This window comes from Pseudophryne corroboree, chromosome 4 (genome assembly GCF_028390025.1).
Source record: "Pseudophryne corroboree isolate aPseCor3 chromosome 4, aPseCor3.hap2, whole genome shotgun sequence".
Classification (NCBI taxonomy): Eukaryota; Metazoa; Chordata; class Amphibia; order Anura; family Myobatrachidae; genus Pseudophryne; species Pseudophryne corroboree.
In genome coordinates, this window is record NC_086447.1 from 756,358,059 (window position 1) to 756,374,471 (window position 16,413).

At 45.7% G+C, this 16,413-nt stretch overlaps 1 protein-coding gene across 1 annotated transcript in view; it reads left to right on the top strand.

Moving 5' to 3' along the window:
* XRN2 (5'-3' exoribonuclease 2) overlaps positions 1-16,413 on the top strand; it is a 188,747-nt gene that overhangs the window by 170,078 nt on the left and 2,256 nt on the right. The window contains exon 28 of the mRNA XM_063918183.1: positions 15,754-15,814. Coding sequence (XP_063774253.1) covers positions 15,754-15,814 — 61 coding nt within the window. The remainder of the gene's footprint in view (positions 1-15,753; positions 15,815-16,413) is intronic.

Sequence of the window (16,413 nt, forward strand, 5' to 3'; positions counted from 1 at the left end):
AAGCACCAGCCAGTCAGCTCATTTTTCAAACCTAGCCTGTAACATGTTAGGATATGATTGGCTAACACTTTATCGCCTTCCATTTTATCACTTCACGAGGCTTAATAAATCTGCCCCAGAGTACCTTGTCCTGTAAGTAGATGTTCTAGCCATGCTGCTTTATGGAACTATTGCAAGCACCTGTTTGTTACTCCTTCTGAAAGGTCTACTATTAACTAGGATTTTTTTTTCTTTTTTACGTAAAATTAGATGAACCCCATTGATGCACTTTTAATGGTACCACCCCCCTATTCCAGGCTTGTGAAATTTTCTATAGTGTTCTCCATATGGCTTAATAACCTCAAAGTAGCACAGGTTAACAATGTTGAGCCCCATCCAAGGTCCCACAACTTTAAGAAGGGGCTTTTTCGATAATTGCCCTCCTTTCTCTATCGTCCTAGTGGATGCTGGGGTTCCTGAAAGGACCATGGGGAATAGCGGCTCCGCAGGAGACAGGGCACAAAAGTAAAGCTTTCCGATCAGGTGGTGTGCACTGGCTCCTCCCCCTATGACCCTCCTCCAAGCCAGTTAGATTTTTGTGCCCGGCCGAGAAGGGTGCAATCTAGGTGGCTCTCCTAAAGAGCTGCTTAGAAAAGTTTAGCTTAGGTTTTTTATTTTACAGTGAGTCCTGCTGGCAACAGGATCACTGCAACGAGGGACTTAGGGGAGAAGAAGTGAACTCACCTGCGTGCAGGATGGATTGGCTTCTTGGCTACTGGACATCAGCTCCAGAGGGACGATCACAGGTACAGCCTGGATGGTCACCGGAGCCTTGCCGCCGGCCCCCTTGCAGATGCTGAAATAAGAAGAGGTCCAGAATCGGCGGCAGAAGACTCCTCAGTCTTCTAAAGGTAGCGCACAGCACTGCAGCTGTGCGCCATTTTCCTCTCAGCACACTTCACACGGCAGTCACTGAGGGTGCAGGGCGCTGGGAGGGGGGCGCCCTGGGAGGCAAATGAAAACCTATTTTGGCTAAAAATACCTCACATATAGCCTCCGGAGGCTATATGGAGATATTTAACCCCTGCCAGAATCCGTTAAGAGCGGGAGACGAGGCCGCCGAAAAAGGGGCGGGGCCTATCTCCTCAGCACACAGCGCCATTTTCCCTCACAGAAAGGCTGGAGGGAAGGCTCCCAGGCTCTCCCCTGCACTGCACTACAGAAACAGGGTTAAAACAGAGAGGGGGGGCACTAATTTGGCGTTAGAAATATATAAAAAAGATGCTATAAGGGAAAACACTTATATAAGGTTGTCCCTATATAATTATAGCGTTTTTGGTGTGTGCTGGCAAACTCTCCCTCTGTCTCTCCAAAGGGCTAGTGGGTCCTGTCCTCTATCGGAGCATTCCCTGTGTGTGTGCTGTGTGTCGGTACGTGTGTGTCGACATGTAGGAGGACGATGTTGGTGAGGAGGCGGAGCAATTGCCTGTAATGGTGATGTCACTCTCTAGGGAGTCGACACCGGAATGGATGGCTTATTTAGGGAGTTACGTGATAATGTCAACACGCTGCAAGGTCGGTTGACGACATGAGACGGCCGACAAACAATTAGTACCGGTCCAGACGTCTCAAAAACACCGTCAGGGGTTTTAAAACGCCCGTTTACTTTAGTCGGTCGACACAGACACAGACAGGGACACTGAATCCAGTGTCGACGGTGAATAAACAAACGTATTCCTTATTAGGGCCACACGTTAAAGGCAATGAAGGAGGTGTTACATATTTCTGATACTACAAGTACCACAAAAGAGGGTATTATGTGGGATGTGAAAAAACTACCATAGTTTTTCCTGAATCAGATAAATTAAATAAAGTGTGTGATGATGCGTGGGTTCCCCCCGATAGAAAATTATGGGCGGTATACCCTTTCCCGCCAGAAGTTAGGGCGCGTTGGGAAACACCCCTTAGGGTGGATAAGGCGCTCACACGCTTATCAAAACAAGTGGCGGTACCGTCTATAGATAGGGCCGTCCTCAAGGACCAGCTGACAGGAGGCTGGAAAATATCATAAAAAGTATATACACACATACTGGTGTTATACTGCGACCAGCGATCGCCTCAGCCTGGATGTGCAGAGCTGGGGTGGCTTGGTCGGATTCCCTGACTAAAAATATTGATACCCTTGACAGGGACAGTATTTTATTGACTATAGAGCATTTAAAGGATGCATTTCTATATATGCGAGATGCACAGAGGGATATTTGCACTCTGGCATCAAGAGTAAATGCGATGTCCATAACTGCCAGAAGATGTTATGGACACGACAGTGGTCAGGTGATGCAGATTCCAAACGGCACAAAGGTGTATTGCCGTATAAAGGAAGAGGAGTTATTTGGGGTCGGTCCATCGGACCTGGTGGCCACGGCAACTGCTGGAAAATCCACCGTTTTTACCCTAAGTCACATCTCTGCAGAAAAAGACACCGTCTTTTCAGCCTCAGTCCTTTCGTCCCTATAAGATCATATCTGCCCAGGGATAGAGGAAAGGGAAGAAGACTGCAGCAGGCAGCCCATTCCCAGGAACAGAAGCGTTCCACCGCTTCTGACAAGTTCTCAGCATGGCGCTGAGACCGTACAGGACCCCTGGATCCTACAAGTAGTATCCCAGGGGTACAGATTGGAATGTAGAGACGTTTCCCCTTCGCAGGCTCCTGAAGTCTGCTTTACCAAGGTCTCCCTCCGACAAGGAGGCAGTATGGGAAAAAATTCACAAGCTGTATTCCCAGCAGGTGATAATTAAATTACCCCTCCTACTACAAGAAAAGGGGTATTATTCCACACTATATTGTGGTACTGAAGCCAGAAGGCTAGGTGAGACTTATTCTAAATCTAAAAAATTTTTGAACACTTACAAAGGTTCAAATCAAGATGGAGTCACTCAGAGCAGTGATAACGAACAGGAAGAAGGGGACTATATAGTGTCCCGGGACATCAGGGATGCTTACCTCTATGTCCCAAATTTGCCCTTCTCACTAAGGGTACCTCAGGTTCGTGGTGCAGAACTGTCACTATCAGTTTCAGACGCTGCCGTTTGGATTGTCCACGGCACCCCGGGTCTTTACTAAGGTAATGGCCGAAATGATGATTCTTCTTCGAAGAAAAGGCGTCTGAATTATCCCTTACTTGGACGATCTCCTGATAAGGGCATAGTCCAGGGAACAGTTGGAGGTAGGAGTAGCACTATCTCGGATACTGCTACAACAGCACGGGTGGATTCTAAATATTCCAAAATCGCAGCTGATCCCGACGACACGTCTGCTGTGCCTAGGGATGATTCTGGACACAGTCCAGAAAAAGGTGTTTCTCCCGAAAGAGAAAGCCAGGGAGTTATCCGAGCTAGTCAGGAACCTCCTAAAAACAGTGCATCATTGCACAAGGGTCCTGGTAGAAAATGGTGGCTTCCTACGAAGCAATTCCATTCGGCAGATTTCACGCAAGAACTTTTCAGTGGGATATGCTGGACAAATGGTCCGGATCGCATCTTCAGATGCATCAGCGGATAACCCTATATCCAAGGACAAGGGTGTCTCTCCTGTGGTGGTTATAGAGTGCTCATCTTCTAGAGGGCCGCAGATTCGGCATTCAGGATTGGATGCTGGTGACCACGGAGCCCAGCCCGAGAGGCTGGGGAGCAGTCACACAAGGAAAAAATTTCCAGGGAGTGTGATCAAGTCTGGAGACTTTTCTCCACATAAATATACTGGAGCTAAGGGTAAATTTATAATGCTCTAAGCTTAGCAAGACCTCTGCTTCAAGGTCAGCCGGTATTGATCCAGTGGGAAAAACATCACGGCAGTCGCCCACGTAAACAGACAGGGCGACACAAGAAGCAGGAGGGCAATGGCAAAAACTGCAAGGACTTTTCGCTGGGCGGAAAATCATGTGATAGCACTGTCAGCAGTGTTTCATCCCGGGAATGGAAACTGGGAAGCAGACTTCCTCAGCAGGCACGACCTCCACCCGGGAGAGTGGAAACTTCATCGGGAAGTTTTTTCCACATGATTGTAAACCGTTGGGAAATACCAAAGGTGGACATGATGGCGTCCCGTCTGAACAAAAAACGGGACAGGTATTGCGCCAGGTCAAGAGACCCTCAGGCAATAGCTGTGGACGTTCTGGTAACACCGTGGGTGTACCAGTCGGTGTATGTGTTCCCTCCTCTGCTTCTCATACCTAAGGTGCTGAGAATTATAAGACGTAGAGGAGTAAGAACTATACTCATGGTTCCGGATTGGCCAAGAAGGACTTGGTACCCGGAACTTCAAGAGATGTTTACAGAGGTCTTATGGCCTCTGCCGCTAAGAAGGGACTTGCTTCAGCAAGTACCATGTCTGTTCCAAGACTTACCGCAGCTGCGTTTGTTGGCATGGCGGTGGAACGCCGGATCCCAAGGGAAAAAGGCATTCCGGAAGAGGTCATTCCTACCCTGGTCAAAGCCAGAAAGGAGGTGACCGCACAACATTATCACCACATGTGGCGAAAATATGTTGCGTGGTGTGAGGCCAGGAAGGCCCCACAAAGAAATTTCAACTCGGTCGATTCCTGCATTTCCTGCAAACAGGAGTGTCTATGGGCCTCAAATTGGGGTCCATTAAGGTTCAAATTTCGGCCCTGTCAATTTTCTTCCAGAAAGAATTGGCTTCAGTTCCTGAAGTCCAGAACTTTGTCAAGGGAGTATTGCATATACAACCCTCTTTTGTGCCTCCAGTGGCACTGTGAGATCTCAACGTAGTTCTGGGATTCTTCAAATCACATTGGTTTAAAACCAGTCAAATCTGTGGATTTGAAGCATCTCACATGAAAAGTGACCATGTTCTTGGCCCTGGCCTGGACCAGGCGAGTGTCAAATTGGTGGTTTTTTTCTCAAAAAAGCCCATATTTGTTGTCCATTCGGACAGGGCAGAGCTGCGGACTCGTCCCCAGTTCTCTCCCTAAGGTGGTGTCAGTGTTTCACCTGAACCAGCTTATTGTGGTGCCTTGCACCTACTAGGGACTTGGAGGACTCCAAGTTGCTAGATGTTGTCAGGGCCCTGAAAATATAGGTTCCAGGACGGCTGGAGTCAGGAAAACTGACTTGCTGTTATCCTGTATGCACCCAACAAACTGGGTGCTCTTGCTTTTAAGCAGACTATTGCTAGTTGGATGTGTAATACAATTCAGCTTGCACATTCTGTGGCAGGCCTGCCACAGCCAAAATATGTAAATGCCCATTCCACAAGGAAGGTGGGCTCATCTTGGGCGGCTGCCCGAGGGGTCTCGGCTTTACAACTTTGCCGAGCGGTTATTTAGTCAGGGGCAAACACGTTTGTAAAATCCTACAAATTTGATACCCTGGCTAAGGAGGACCTGGAGTTCTCTCATTCGGTGCTGCAGAGTCATCCGCACTCTCCCGCCCGTTTGGGAGCTTTGGTATAATCCCCATGGTCCTTTCAGGAACCCCAGCATCCACTAGGACGATAGAGAAAATAAGAATTTACTTACCGATAATTCTATTTCTCGGAGTCCGTAGTGGATGCTGGGCGCCCATCCCAAGTGCGGATTATCTGCAATACTTGTACATAGTTACAAAAATCGGGTTATTATTGTTGTGAGCCATCTTTTCAGAGGCTCCGCTGTTATCATACTGTTAACTGGGTTTAGATCACAAGTTGTACGGTGTGATTGGTGTGGCTGGTATGAGTCTTACCCGGGATTCAAAATTCCTCCCTTATTGTGTACGCTCGTCCGGGCACAGTACCTAACTGGCTTGGAGGAGGGTCATAGGGGGAGGAGCCAGTGCACACCACCTGATCGGAAAGCTTTACTTTTGTGCCCTGTCTCCTGCGGAGCCGCTATTCCCCATGGTCCTTTCAGGAACCCCAGCATCCACTACGGACTCCGAGAAATAGAATAATCGGTAAGTAAATTCTTATTTTTTTGCCTGTTTGAGCCCCTGAGGTCCCTCTTGGCAAGAACAGGAAAGAGGGTTAAATAAACAAGATGGTTAAGCACAGAAATACCTAACTTACAGAACTTGTTTGGGAATCTTGTTTACTTTAGAGGTAGGCGTGAACTACAAATTTACTAAAAGTCATTTTCACTCTCTAGAAACAGACTGGGATGGATGGTACTATACACTAAACACTAATTCTGCTGCAACAGAACACCGCAGTTTAGTAGTATTGTATCTCCTAGGATCCATACAGCCTGCTTTATGTAGATTTTTGAGAAAACAAAGGGGGGGGGGGGGGGGGGGAGGAGAGAGATCTGTAAGAATAGCTAGCACTAGGCCAGGGCTGGTAGTAGAAAAAGCAGGAGGATAACGCATATGGTCCACTCCCCTCCAACATTCCAGTAACCAGCAAAAGGCATTACTGGTGTCACTAGGATTATTCCCAACACCCCCTGGGCTGTGTGTTGTTTAATATGAATAGTTTTATTAATACAAAGATATTTTTAGTTACTGATGCTCTATCATGCCAGGGGCATGCTGCACCTACTGTGTACCCGTCTCCCTCTAGTGTTTGTGGGGTTTTTTTTTTTATATTTTCCACTTGAGATACTATTTTACGGAGATTGCAATGGGTTCAAAACATGGTCATTAAAAGTATAGAAACAGCTATATTTACATGTGAACAGTGGTTCACAACTCCAGTACTTAAGTACCCCCCAAAAGGTCAGGTTTTATGGATTTCTACAATCATGCACAGGTGAGTTCATCAATTTATCAGGTCTGGTAATTATCCCGCCTGTTTCAAGAGAGAGATCCTAAAAAACATGACATGTTGTGCAGGGCCGAAACTAGGATCCTCCCCCTCCTTTCTGTATTGCTACAGTAGCCAGACTGTCATTCCCTCTCCCTAATACCTCTGCAGCAACTGTGTTTGTGTTCGCACACACGCACACACGCACACACACACGCACACACGCACACACGCACACACGCACACACACGCACACACACGCACACACACGCACACACACACACACACACACACACACACACACACACACACACACACACGCTGACAATCACCATACATTAGCTCTTCCATGTGCGCCCTACCCCCCTTCCCCTTGTTAATTCAGCCCTGGCCTGCCCTCGGCTTAGTCCCACCACAACATGCTTCGGACTCAGATTTCCCGCTTGTCTCTGCACATCCCCCTCAAATGCACATAAACACCCCGCCTGCCCATCCGCTGTCCGGGCCACTCTGTGTTGTGTGGGGAATGGTTTGTTGGGTCGACCTCTATTGACCGACAGGCAGTATGGTCAGCGGGTTGACATGGAATAAGGTCGACATGAATTTTTTTTTTTTTTTTTCATTTTCTTCTGAAAGTGACCGGGAACCCCAATTAGTGCAGTGTCCCCTCGGCAATGTTACTATTCCCAATCGTAGTCCTCGTGTATCGTAAAGTATGAAAATTTTTTAAAATTAAGAAAACTTGAAACTTATGTCGAGCTTATGTTTGTCAACATTTTGTAGGTGTCGACCAATAGTACCATATCCCGTTGTGTCGGTACGTGAGGACTGGAGTTGAGAACCACTGTTCTTACAGGACAATTGAGATGGGGATTTTTTTGGTCCAAAGTGTGGCTTTGTGGCTGCTTTGACATTAGTACATGATCTGACAAGGTTTAGAATGCCATGGTTTTTTTTTCTCAATTTTTTTTTTTTAAAGTTGAAATGTAAGCTATTCAAGTCCAGTAAGTGATATGACATGGTACACAATGGTAAACGGCTAGAGGCTGAAAGATTTAAATATATTTAAAAAATTTTTTTTTGCGGTGAACAAGTAATGGGGCTGTTATGCAGCAGCGATAAAGAGACTTGTCTGGGCCACAAAGGGCTGCCAGTGGACTTAAGAGTGATGAATCAAAATCTGAAAACTTTAATTTATCATGCAGGCTTTTTGTATGTTGTCAAAAGGATGTATCCTCAGTGTGCGAGGTTTATTAGGCAGCAGCTGGTAAAAGTTGCTGTTTCCCAGCATTTAAGCACACAGGTTAAAAGGGCACTTTTTTTAATTGCAAAACATCCCATTTTTTACCATTAAAAGCATTTGTCCTTTTAAAAAAAATAAAATAAATAAATAAAATGTAAATTCATATATTTCAACCTGAAAGCTATAACGTGCAGAGTTAAATTTGGGTGTGGTGTGTTCAATCTGAAATCTAAATTGCAGTGTAAAAATAAAGCAGCCATTATTTACCCTGCACAGAAAAATTACTCACTCAAATCTAACTCTCTCTGCACATGTTATATCTGCCACACCTGCGGTGCACATGGCTTTGCCCGTTAGCTAACAAATTTGATGCTACGATCAGATCTGAATTAGGCCCATGGTTGGCAAGACATGTCTAAATGACTATTATTGTATTCACCATTTCGCCCAGCATTTTTGGCATTGTGTAACTTCTAAATATATCTGCTTGGCTTTTTATTTTTTATTTTCTTCAAATCCTTTTTTATTCTGGAATTATGCGTAACCTACAATTTGAGATTCTGGGCTAGGTTTATTATGCAGGAGCATAATAAACCTAGCAAGTGGCTGCGTTTTAACCATGAAATTAAACGGGCAATAAGCTACAAAACCAGCTTTTTATTTCTCATACGTCCTAGAGGATGCTGGGGTAACCATAAGAACCATGGGGTACAGACGGGATCTGCAGGAGACATGGGCACTTTAAGACTTTGGGTGTGAACTGGCTCCTCCCTCTATGCCACCTCCTCCAGACTCCAGTTTTAGAATTGTGCCCAGGCAGACTGGATGCACACTGAGGAGCTCTACAGTTTCTTGGGAAAAGACTTTTGTTAGGTTTTTTATTTTCAGGGAGACTGTTGGGGAGAGAAGTTAGACCTACTTACCGTGAGTTCAAAGGCTCTGCTTCTGGCTACAGGACACAATTAGCTCCTGAGGGTTTGATCGCTAGGTACGCCTAGATGCTCGCTCCCAGAGCCGGCCGTCACCCCCCTTACAGAGCCAGAAGTCAGAAGACAGGTGAGTAGAGGAAGATCAGAAGACTGCAGTGACGGCTTTCTGAGGTACCGCACAGCGATCGCACGCTGCGCGCCATGCTCCCACACACAGCAGCACTACAGGGTGCCCGGGGGGGGGGAGGGGGGGTGCACCCTGGGCAGCAGATAAACCTCTAAAATGGACTGACAAAAGGGGACATTAGTGCCTAGGCACTGTCCTAACCCCCGCCAGTATAAATATATATTTGAAAAAAGCGGGACTGAAGCGTGCCATTAAGGGGGCTGAGCTTCGTCCTCACAGAGCTCAGCTGCAGAGACACTGGTCCTTCCTCACACTTCTGACTAAGTATCAGGGAGGGGGGGCGGGGGCGGCGGCACAGGAATATTGGTGCAATATATATTTGTTGTAAAAGCGCTGCAGGTCTTGGGCATTCTTTAGTGTTCCAGAACCGGTGATTAGGCGCTGGGTTGTGAGCTGGCAAAACTCCCTCTGTGTGTCTCTGACAGGCTTTGCTGTGGGTCTGTCCCCTATATGCCCGGTGTGTCGGTGGGTGTTTGGGACACGTGTGTCTGCATGTCTGAGGCTGAGTGCTTTTCCCAGGAGGAGGCTGTGTTAGGGACACAAACAGCTGTAGGAGTGACCCTGTCGACACCGCCGACTCCTGATTGGGTAAATGTGTTGACTGCCTTGAATGCTAATGTGGCTCGTATTAATAAGAGATTAGATAAGTCTGATTCTCAGAACCAGGCATGGAAGAAATCTGTGGAGGATGTATTACAGGTACCAACCCCTTCGGGGTCACAAAAACGTCCGTTTGCCCAGTTGGTAGACACAGACACTGACTCCAGTGTCGACTTGAGTGATTCCAGATTGGATCCTAAATTAGCAAAGAGTATTCAGTACATGATTGTGGCGTTAAAAGACGTATTACATATTTCTGAGGACCCTGCTGTTCCTGATACAAGGGTTTGTATGTATAAAGAAAAGAAACCTGTGGTAACGTTTCCTCCCTCTCATGAGCTGAACACTCTCTTTTTGAAAAGGTTTGGGAAAGCCCTGACAAAGTTTCAGATTCCCAAGAGGATTCAGGTGGCGTATCAGTTTCCCTCTGGGGATAGGGAAAAGTGGGAGTCACCCCCCATTGTGGACAAGGCCCTATCCCGCTTGTCTAAAAAGGTGGCTCTCCTGTCTCCTGATACGGCAGCCCTTAAGGACCCTGCGGATCGCAAGCAGGAAAATACTGCGTGGGTGAGTAGTGCTATCGAAAAGTGGGCAGATAACTTGTCATCTGAGATAGATACCCTAGATAGGGATAGCGTCCTTTTGACACTGGGTCATATCAGGGACACAGCGGCAGCCTAAAGGAAACGGCAAGAGATATTGGCCTTTTGGGATCGAAAGCCAATGCCATGGCAGTCTCAGCTAGGCGAGCATTGTGGATCCATCAATGGAATGCTGATGCTGACTCCAGGAAAAATATGGAATCTCTGCCATATAAAGGTGGTGTCTTGTTTGGTGAATATCTCGCTGATTTAGTATCTACAGCCGCCGCGGGTAAGTCATAATTTTTGCCTTACGTTCCTTCACAACAAAAGAAAACACACCACTATCAGATGCAGTCCTTTCGGCCCAATAAATACAGGAAGGTCCGAGGTTCTTCCTTCCTTGCTACTAGAGGAAGGGGTAAAAGATCACCGGCCTCGGCAGGTTCCCAGGAGCAGAAGTCCTCTCCGGCTTCTGCCAAATCCACCGCATGACGCTGGAGTTTCAAGACGTCCCCTCTCGCTGATTTTTCACATCGGCCTTACCAGCTTCTCTTCCAGACAGGGAGGTAGTATGCGGCGCAATACAAAAGTGGTGTCAAAATCAGGTCATTATCAAGGTTTCCCCATCACAACGGGGAGAAGGCTTTTATTCGAGCCTGTTCGTGGTCCCGAAGCCGGACGGCTCGGTCAGACCAATCCTGAACCTAAAATCCCTCAATTTCTACCTAAAAAGATTCAAATTCAAGATGGAGTCTCTCCGAGCAGTGATCTCCAGTCTGGAGGAAGGGGATTTTATGGTGTCGGTGGACATAAAAGATGCCTACTTACATGTTCCCATTTATCCTCCGCATCAGGCTTACCTGAGGTTTGCAATTCAGGATTGTCATTACTAATTTCAGACGTTGCCGTTTGGTCTGTCCACGGCTCCAAGGATTTTCACCAAAGTGATGTCGGAGATGATGGTTCTCCTTTGCAATACTTGGACGATCTCCTGATAAAGGCGAGATCCAGGGACCAACTGGTGCAGAACATTACACTCGCCATGGCAATTCTGCAACAACACGGTTGGCTCCTAAACTTGCCAAAATCACAGTTTATTCCGACAACGCGACTATCGTTTTTGGGAATGATTCTGGACACAGAATTACAGAGTGTTTCTTCCAGTGGAAAAGGCTCTGGAAATTCAGAACCTGGTCAGACAAATTCTGAAACCAGCAAGAGTGTCAGTCCATCAATGCACTCGTTTACTGGGGAAGATGGTGGCGGCCTACGAGGCCATTCAGTTTGGCAGGTTCCATGCCAGGGTGTTTCATTGGGACCTGTTGGACATGTGGTCCAGATCCCACCTGCACATGCACTGGAAAATAATTCTGTCTTCCAAGACAAGAATTTCACTCCTGTGGTGGCTGCACAGCTCTCACCTCCTAGAGGGGCGCAGGTTTGGGATCCAGGACTGGATCCTAGTAACCACGGATGCGAGTCTCCGGGGCTGGGGGGCAGTCAAACAGGGGGGAAAACTTCCAGGGAAGATGGTCAAGTCTGGAAACTTGTCTACACATAAACGTTCTGGAGTTAAGAGCCATTTACAACGGCCTTCTTCAAGCGGAACATCTGCTTCGCAATCTGCCGTACTGATCCAGTCGGACAATATAACAGCAGTAGCGTACATAAACCGACAAGGCGGAACAAAAAGCAGAGCGGCAATGGCAGAGGCCACGAAGGTTCTCCGCTGGGCGGAAAGACATACAAGCGCTCTGTCAGCGGTCTTCATTCCGGGAGTGGACAACTGGGAAGCAGACTTCCTCAGCAGACGCGATCTCCATCCAGGAGAGTGGGGTCTTCATCAAGAGGTCTTCACAGAAGTAACAGGTCTTTGGGGATTCCTCAAGTAGACATGATGGCATCTCATCTCAACAAGAAGCTTCAGAGATATTGCTCCAGGTCGAGGGATCCTCAAGCAATTTAGTGGACTGCCTAGTGGCACCATGGGTGTTTCAGTCGGTGTATGTATTCCCTCCGCTTCCGCTCATTCCAAAAGTGCTAAAGATCTTAAGAACAACAAAGGTTCGGGCGATCCTCATTGTTCCAGACTGGCCAAGGAGGGCTTGGTATCCGGATCTTCAGAAATTTCTCATAGAAGATCTCTGGCCTCTTCCTCTACGAGAGGATCTGTTACAACAAGGGCCGTGCGTGTATCAAGACTTACCGCGGCTACATTTGACGGCTTGGCGGTTGAATGCCAGATCCTAACCCGAAAGGGTATTCCCAGTGAAGTCATTCCCACACTTCTGCAGGCTAGGAAGGGAGTAACGTCCAAACATTACACCGTATTTGGAGAAAATATGTGTCTTGATGTGAATCCAAGGAGGCTCCTACGGAAGAATTTCAGTTGGGACGTTTTCTCCATTTTCTACAGGCAAGTGTGGATGCGTGCTTGAAGTTGGGCTCAATTAAAGTACAGATTTCGGCCTTATCGGTTTTCTTTAAAAAATAATTGGCCTCCCTTCCAGAGGTTCAGACTTTCGTGAAAGGTGTGTTGCACATCCAACCTCCATTTGTGCCCCCAGTGGCACCATGGGATCTTAATGTGGTGTTGCAGTTCCTTCAATCACATTGGTTTGAGCCTTTACAAAAGGTGGAATTGAAATTAGTCACTTGGAAAGTGGTCATGCTGTTGGCCTTGGCATCCGCAAGGCGGGTATCGGAGTTAGCGGCTTTGTCTCACAAGAGCCCTTATTTGATCTTCCATGAAGATAGAGCAGAGTTGAGGACTCGTCAGCAATTTCTGCCGAAGGTGGTTTCGTTGTTCCACATGAACCAACCTATTGTGGTGCCAGTGGCTACTGACTCCTTAGTGGAGTCAAAGTCTCTCGAGGTGGTCAGAGCTTTAAAAATTTGTCGCCAGGACTGCACGGATTAGGAAAACGGAGGCTCTGTTTGTCCTGTATGATCCCAACAAGATTGGGACTCCTGCTTCCAAGCAGACTATTGCACGCTGGATCTGTTCTACGATTCAGCAGGCTCATTCTACCGAAATCGGCGAAGGTCCATTCTACCAGGAAGGTGGGTGTGTCCTGGGCGGCTGCCCGGGGGGTCTCGGCCTTACAACTATGACGAGCAGCTACTTGGTCGGGTTCGAACACTTTTGCAAAGTTTTACAAGTTCGATACCCTGGCCGAGGAGGACCTCATGTTTGGTCAGTCGGTGCTGCAGAGTAATCCGCACTCTCTCGCCCGTTCTAGAGCTTTGGTATAACCCCATGGTTCTTATGGTTACCCCAGCATCCTCTAGGACGTATGAGGAAATATGATTTTAATACCTACCGGTAAATCCCTTTTCTCTTAGTCCGTAGAGGATGCTGGGCGCCCGTCCCAGTGCGTACTATATCTGCAGTTATTTAGTTCTGGTTATACACAGTTTGTGTTACATTATAGTCAGCCTGTTGCTGACATTGTTCAGGCCGTTGGCTGGAGTTCTGTTGAATGCTATGTTGTACGGCGTGTTTGAGGTGTGAGCTGGTATGTATCTCACCTTAGTTTAACAATAATTCCTTTCCTCTAAATGTCCGTCTCCCTGGGCACAGTTCCTATAACTGGAGTCTGGAGGAGGGGTATAGAGGGAGGAGCCAGTTCACACCCATTCAAAGTCTTAAAGTGCCCATGTCTCCTGCGGATCCCGTCTATACCCCATGGTTCTTATGGTTACCCCAGCATCCTCTACGGACTAAGAGAAAAGGATTTACCGGTAGGTATTAAAATCCTATTTTTAAAACCTTTTATTTACATTTTTGGAGTCAAACCCTCGGAATTATCGATTGCGAAAGTTCATGCTCGGTAAACTTGGCTTTTCATCTTAACTTTTTTTTATTATTATCCTAAATGAATCGGTGATTTTAGTTTTTTTACATTTTATTTTAAATTGACTGCCTAACAATTAGAAATTGTTTTAACACTATGCTGCACACAAGTGACCAAAAACCTTTACTACTGGATTGATGTCTTGATTTTTTTTTGTAAATATGATTTACTACATTGTTGGTTTGTACACTTTATGATAAACTAATATGACTATTGATTATGGGGAAGATGCTTAGCTGTGCCATTGTAATTAGGTCACTGTTTAAACAGGGATGATCTTGTAGAAATCCAAAGATTTGCAAACTACAGAACTTGAAGTGTTGTGTACTGAATGAGTATCTATTGATTAGCGTCCTTTCATGCATGCACTGGCCAGTCCTGTTTAGAAGAGTAGCATCCATCTAATTGCCTGGTTTTGTTATCAATGTTGCATTGTCGGACACAAAGGAAAGAGTGGGTGGTCCTTCAGCACACGCACGTACTTTCCACTGGAAGAGGGACTGTATCGGAAATGGATATTCCTATTTGCTGCATTTCACAAATTCAGCTAGTGCAACTAATTTGACATGCAGGATGTTACATGTGTGGTCTGTCCCATGTATTGCTTTCATGCATATTTTTTAAAGCAATATACCAGTTGATCCTATAACTTGCTTGCATTGTGATTTAAAGAGGTATAATTGGTGAGAAATAAAGTTGTGTATTGGGGGTAGGGGGTTCCTTGTACTTTTTCCCATTACTCACAATTAAGTTGCTGAGACTACAGTTTGCTGTAAAGGTGGACCAGCAGCTTGGAACATTCTGTTTAAAGCTCTTGGAAAGCAAAGAGTTCTATAGTGGGATGCAGTAAATCTTGTGATAGCTGTTTTATTATGAGACTATTAAGCAGATTTAGTTAGCTCTAGTCCTGTCTTTGAGCAATAGGAGGCTGCTCACATTTACAGGTATTACACCATAAACTCTTAATATTGCTTAATAAGCCGAAATAAGCAATGCCTATGCAGAATGCTATAGCATTAAACATCATGTGAAGCTCCCAAAGCACCTTGTGCTTGTTTTGAATGTGCACTTAGATGCATCCTCGTATATCTGGCTTCAGTACGCCATGCAGCGCTAGATGTCTGGCATGAGTGAGCCGCCAGGTCCCATGCAACTCTGCTAAAGTCGGGCATCCTCCTTTTTTTTTTTTTTTTTTGCCAAAAAACATCTTAGACGCAACACAATGTGACAAGGACACATGAGGTGACACTGCTGATTAATTTGATATGACACTTGTGTATTGTGTGACTGTATACGGAGCAGAACAGAACTTGTATTCAGGGAGAAAAAACATATGCGGCTGCTACAGTAGCACTTTGTGTACAAATTCACTCAGTCGCAGATATATAAGTGTCGTATATAAAAATAATCGGCAGTCTCCTTGTGCGTTCTAGTCGCATTGCGTTGTGTCTTGGCAAAAAAGGCTCCCGGTGCTAGAAGATTCTAAAGTGACCTGGCGTGCTAAGAGGGGCTGTTTGGCATGCATACAGCAGATTTGAGGCCATATCTGTATATTATGGTAAACATGTATTTTTGTTTTTAATTTAATTTTTTTTAACAAGACTTTTTAATTTTATTTATTTTATTTTTTAGACCCCAGAGGACAAAACTCCTGGTCTAATCGCCCACCTCTTTATAGCCAGCCACCACAAAGGTAAGACTTATGCATTGCATTTAACAAAGATAAGATCTGTTAACTTGGAGAACTTGTTATAAAGCAGTGTACAAGAAAACATCACTTTAAAATATGCTTTCAATTTCAGCCTATTGATGGCTTGTTAATATGTTCTAGGTGACGCTTTAAAAAATTTTTTATTTTATTTATTTTTTTAAACCTTGACCAAAATCTGGATTTTAGGATGGGCTAAAAAATATTTTTATTTTTGTCTGCCATGCAAATGAATGAGGTGTAACCAATAGTGTTCCCTTTATAAGCTCTTTGCTGTCACTGCTGTGTTGGCACAAACCTGTCATTGATTCTTGCTGCAAACCTCTTGAGGTACTAATCAACTGCTTTGGTACTACTTTTTGAAGCCTGATGAGCCCATTGTAGGCCAGTGTCACTATAGGTCAGTAGTTATTAGTTGCCACTGAAAACAGGTTTTCTTTAACTACTTAAGACTCAACTGAATTAAATGCAGAAGGGTCTTGAAGGATTATAGAATCCACAGACTAATAAGTACCATGCAATGGAAGGAATGTGACATGGTTTTATAATAAGGGATGATACACATATGTTCACTGAGAAAACAC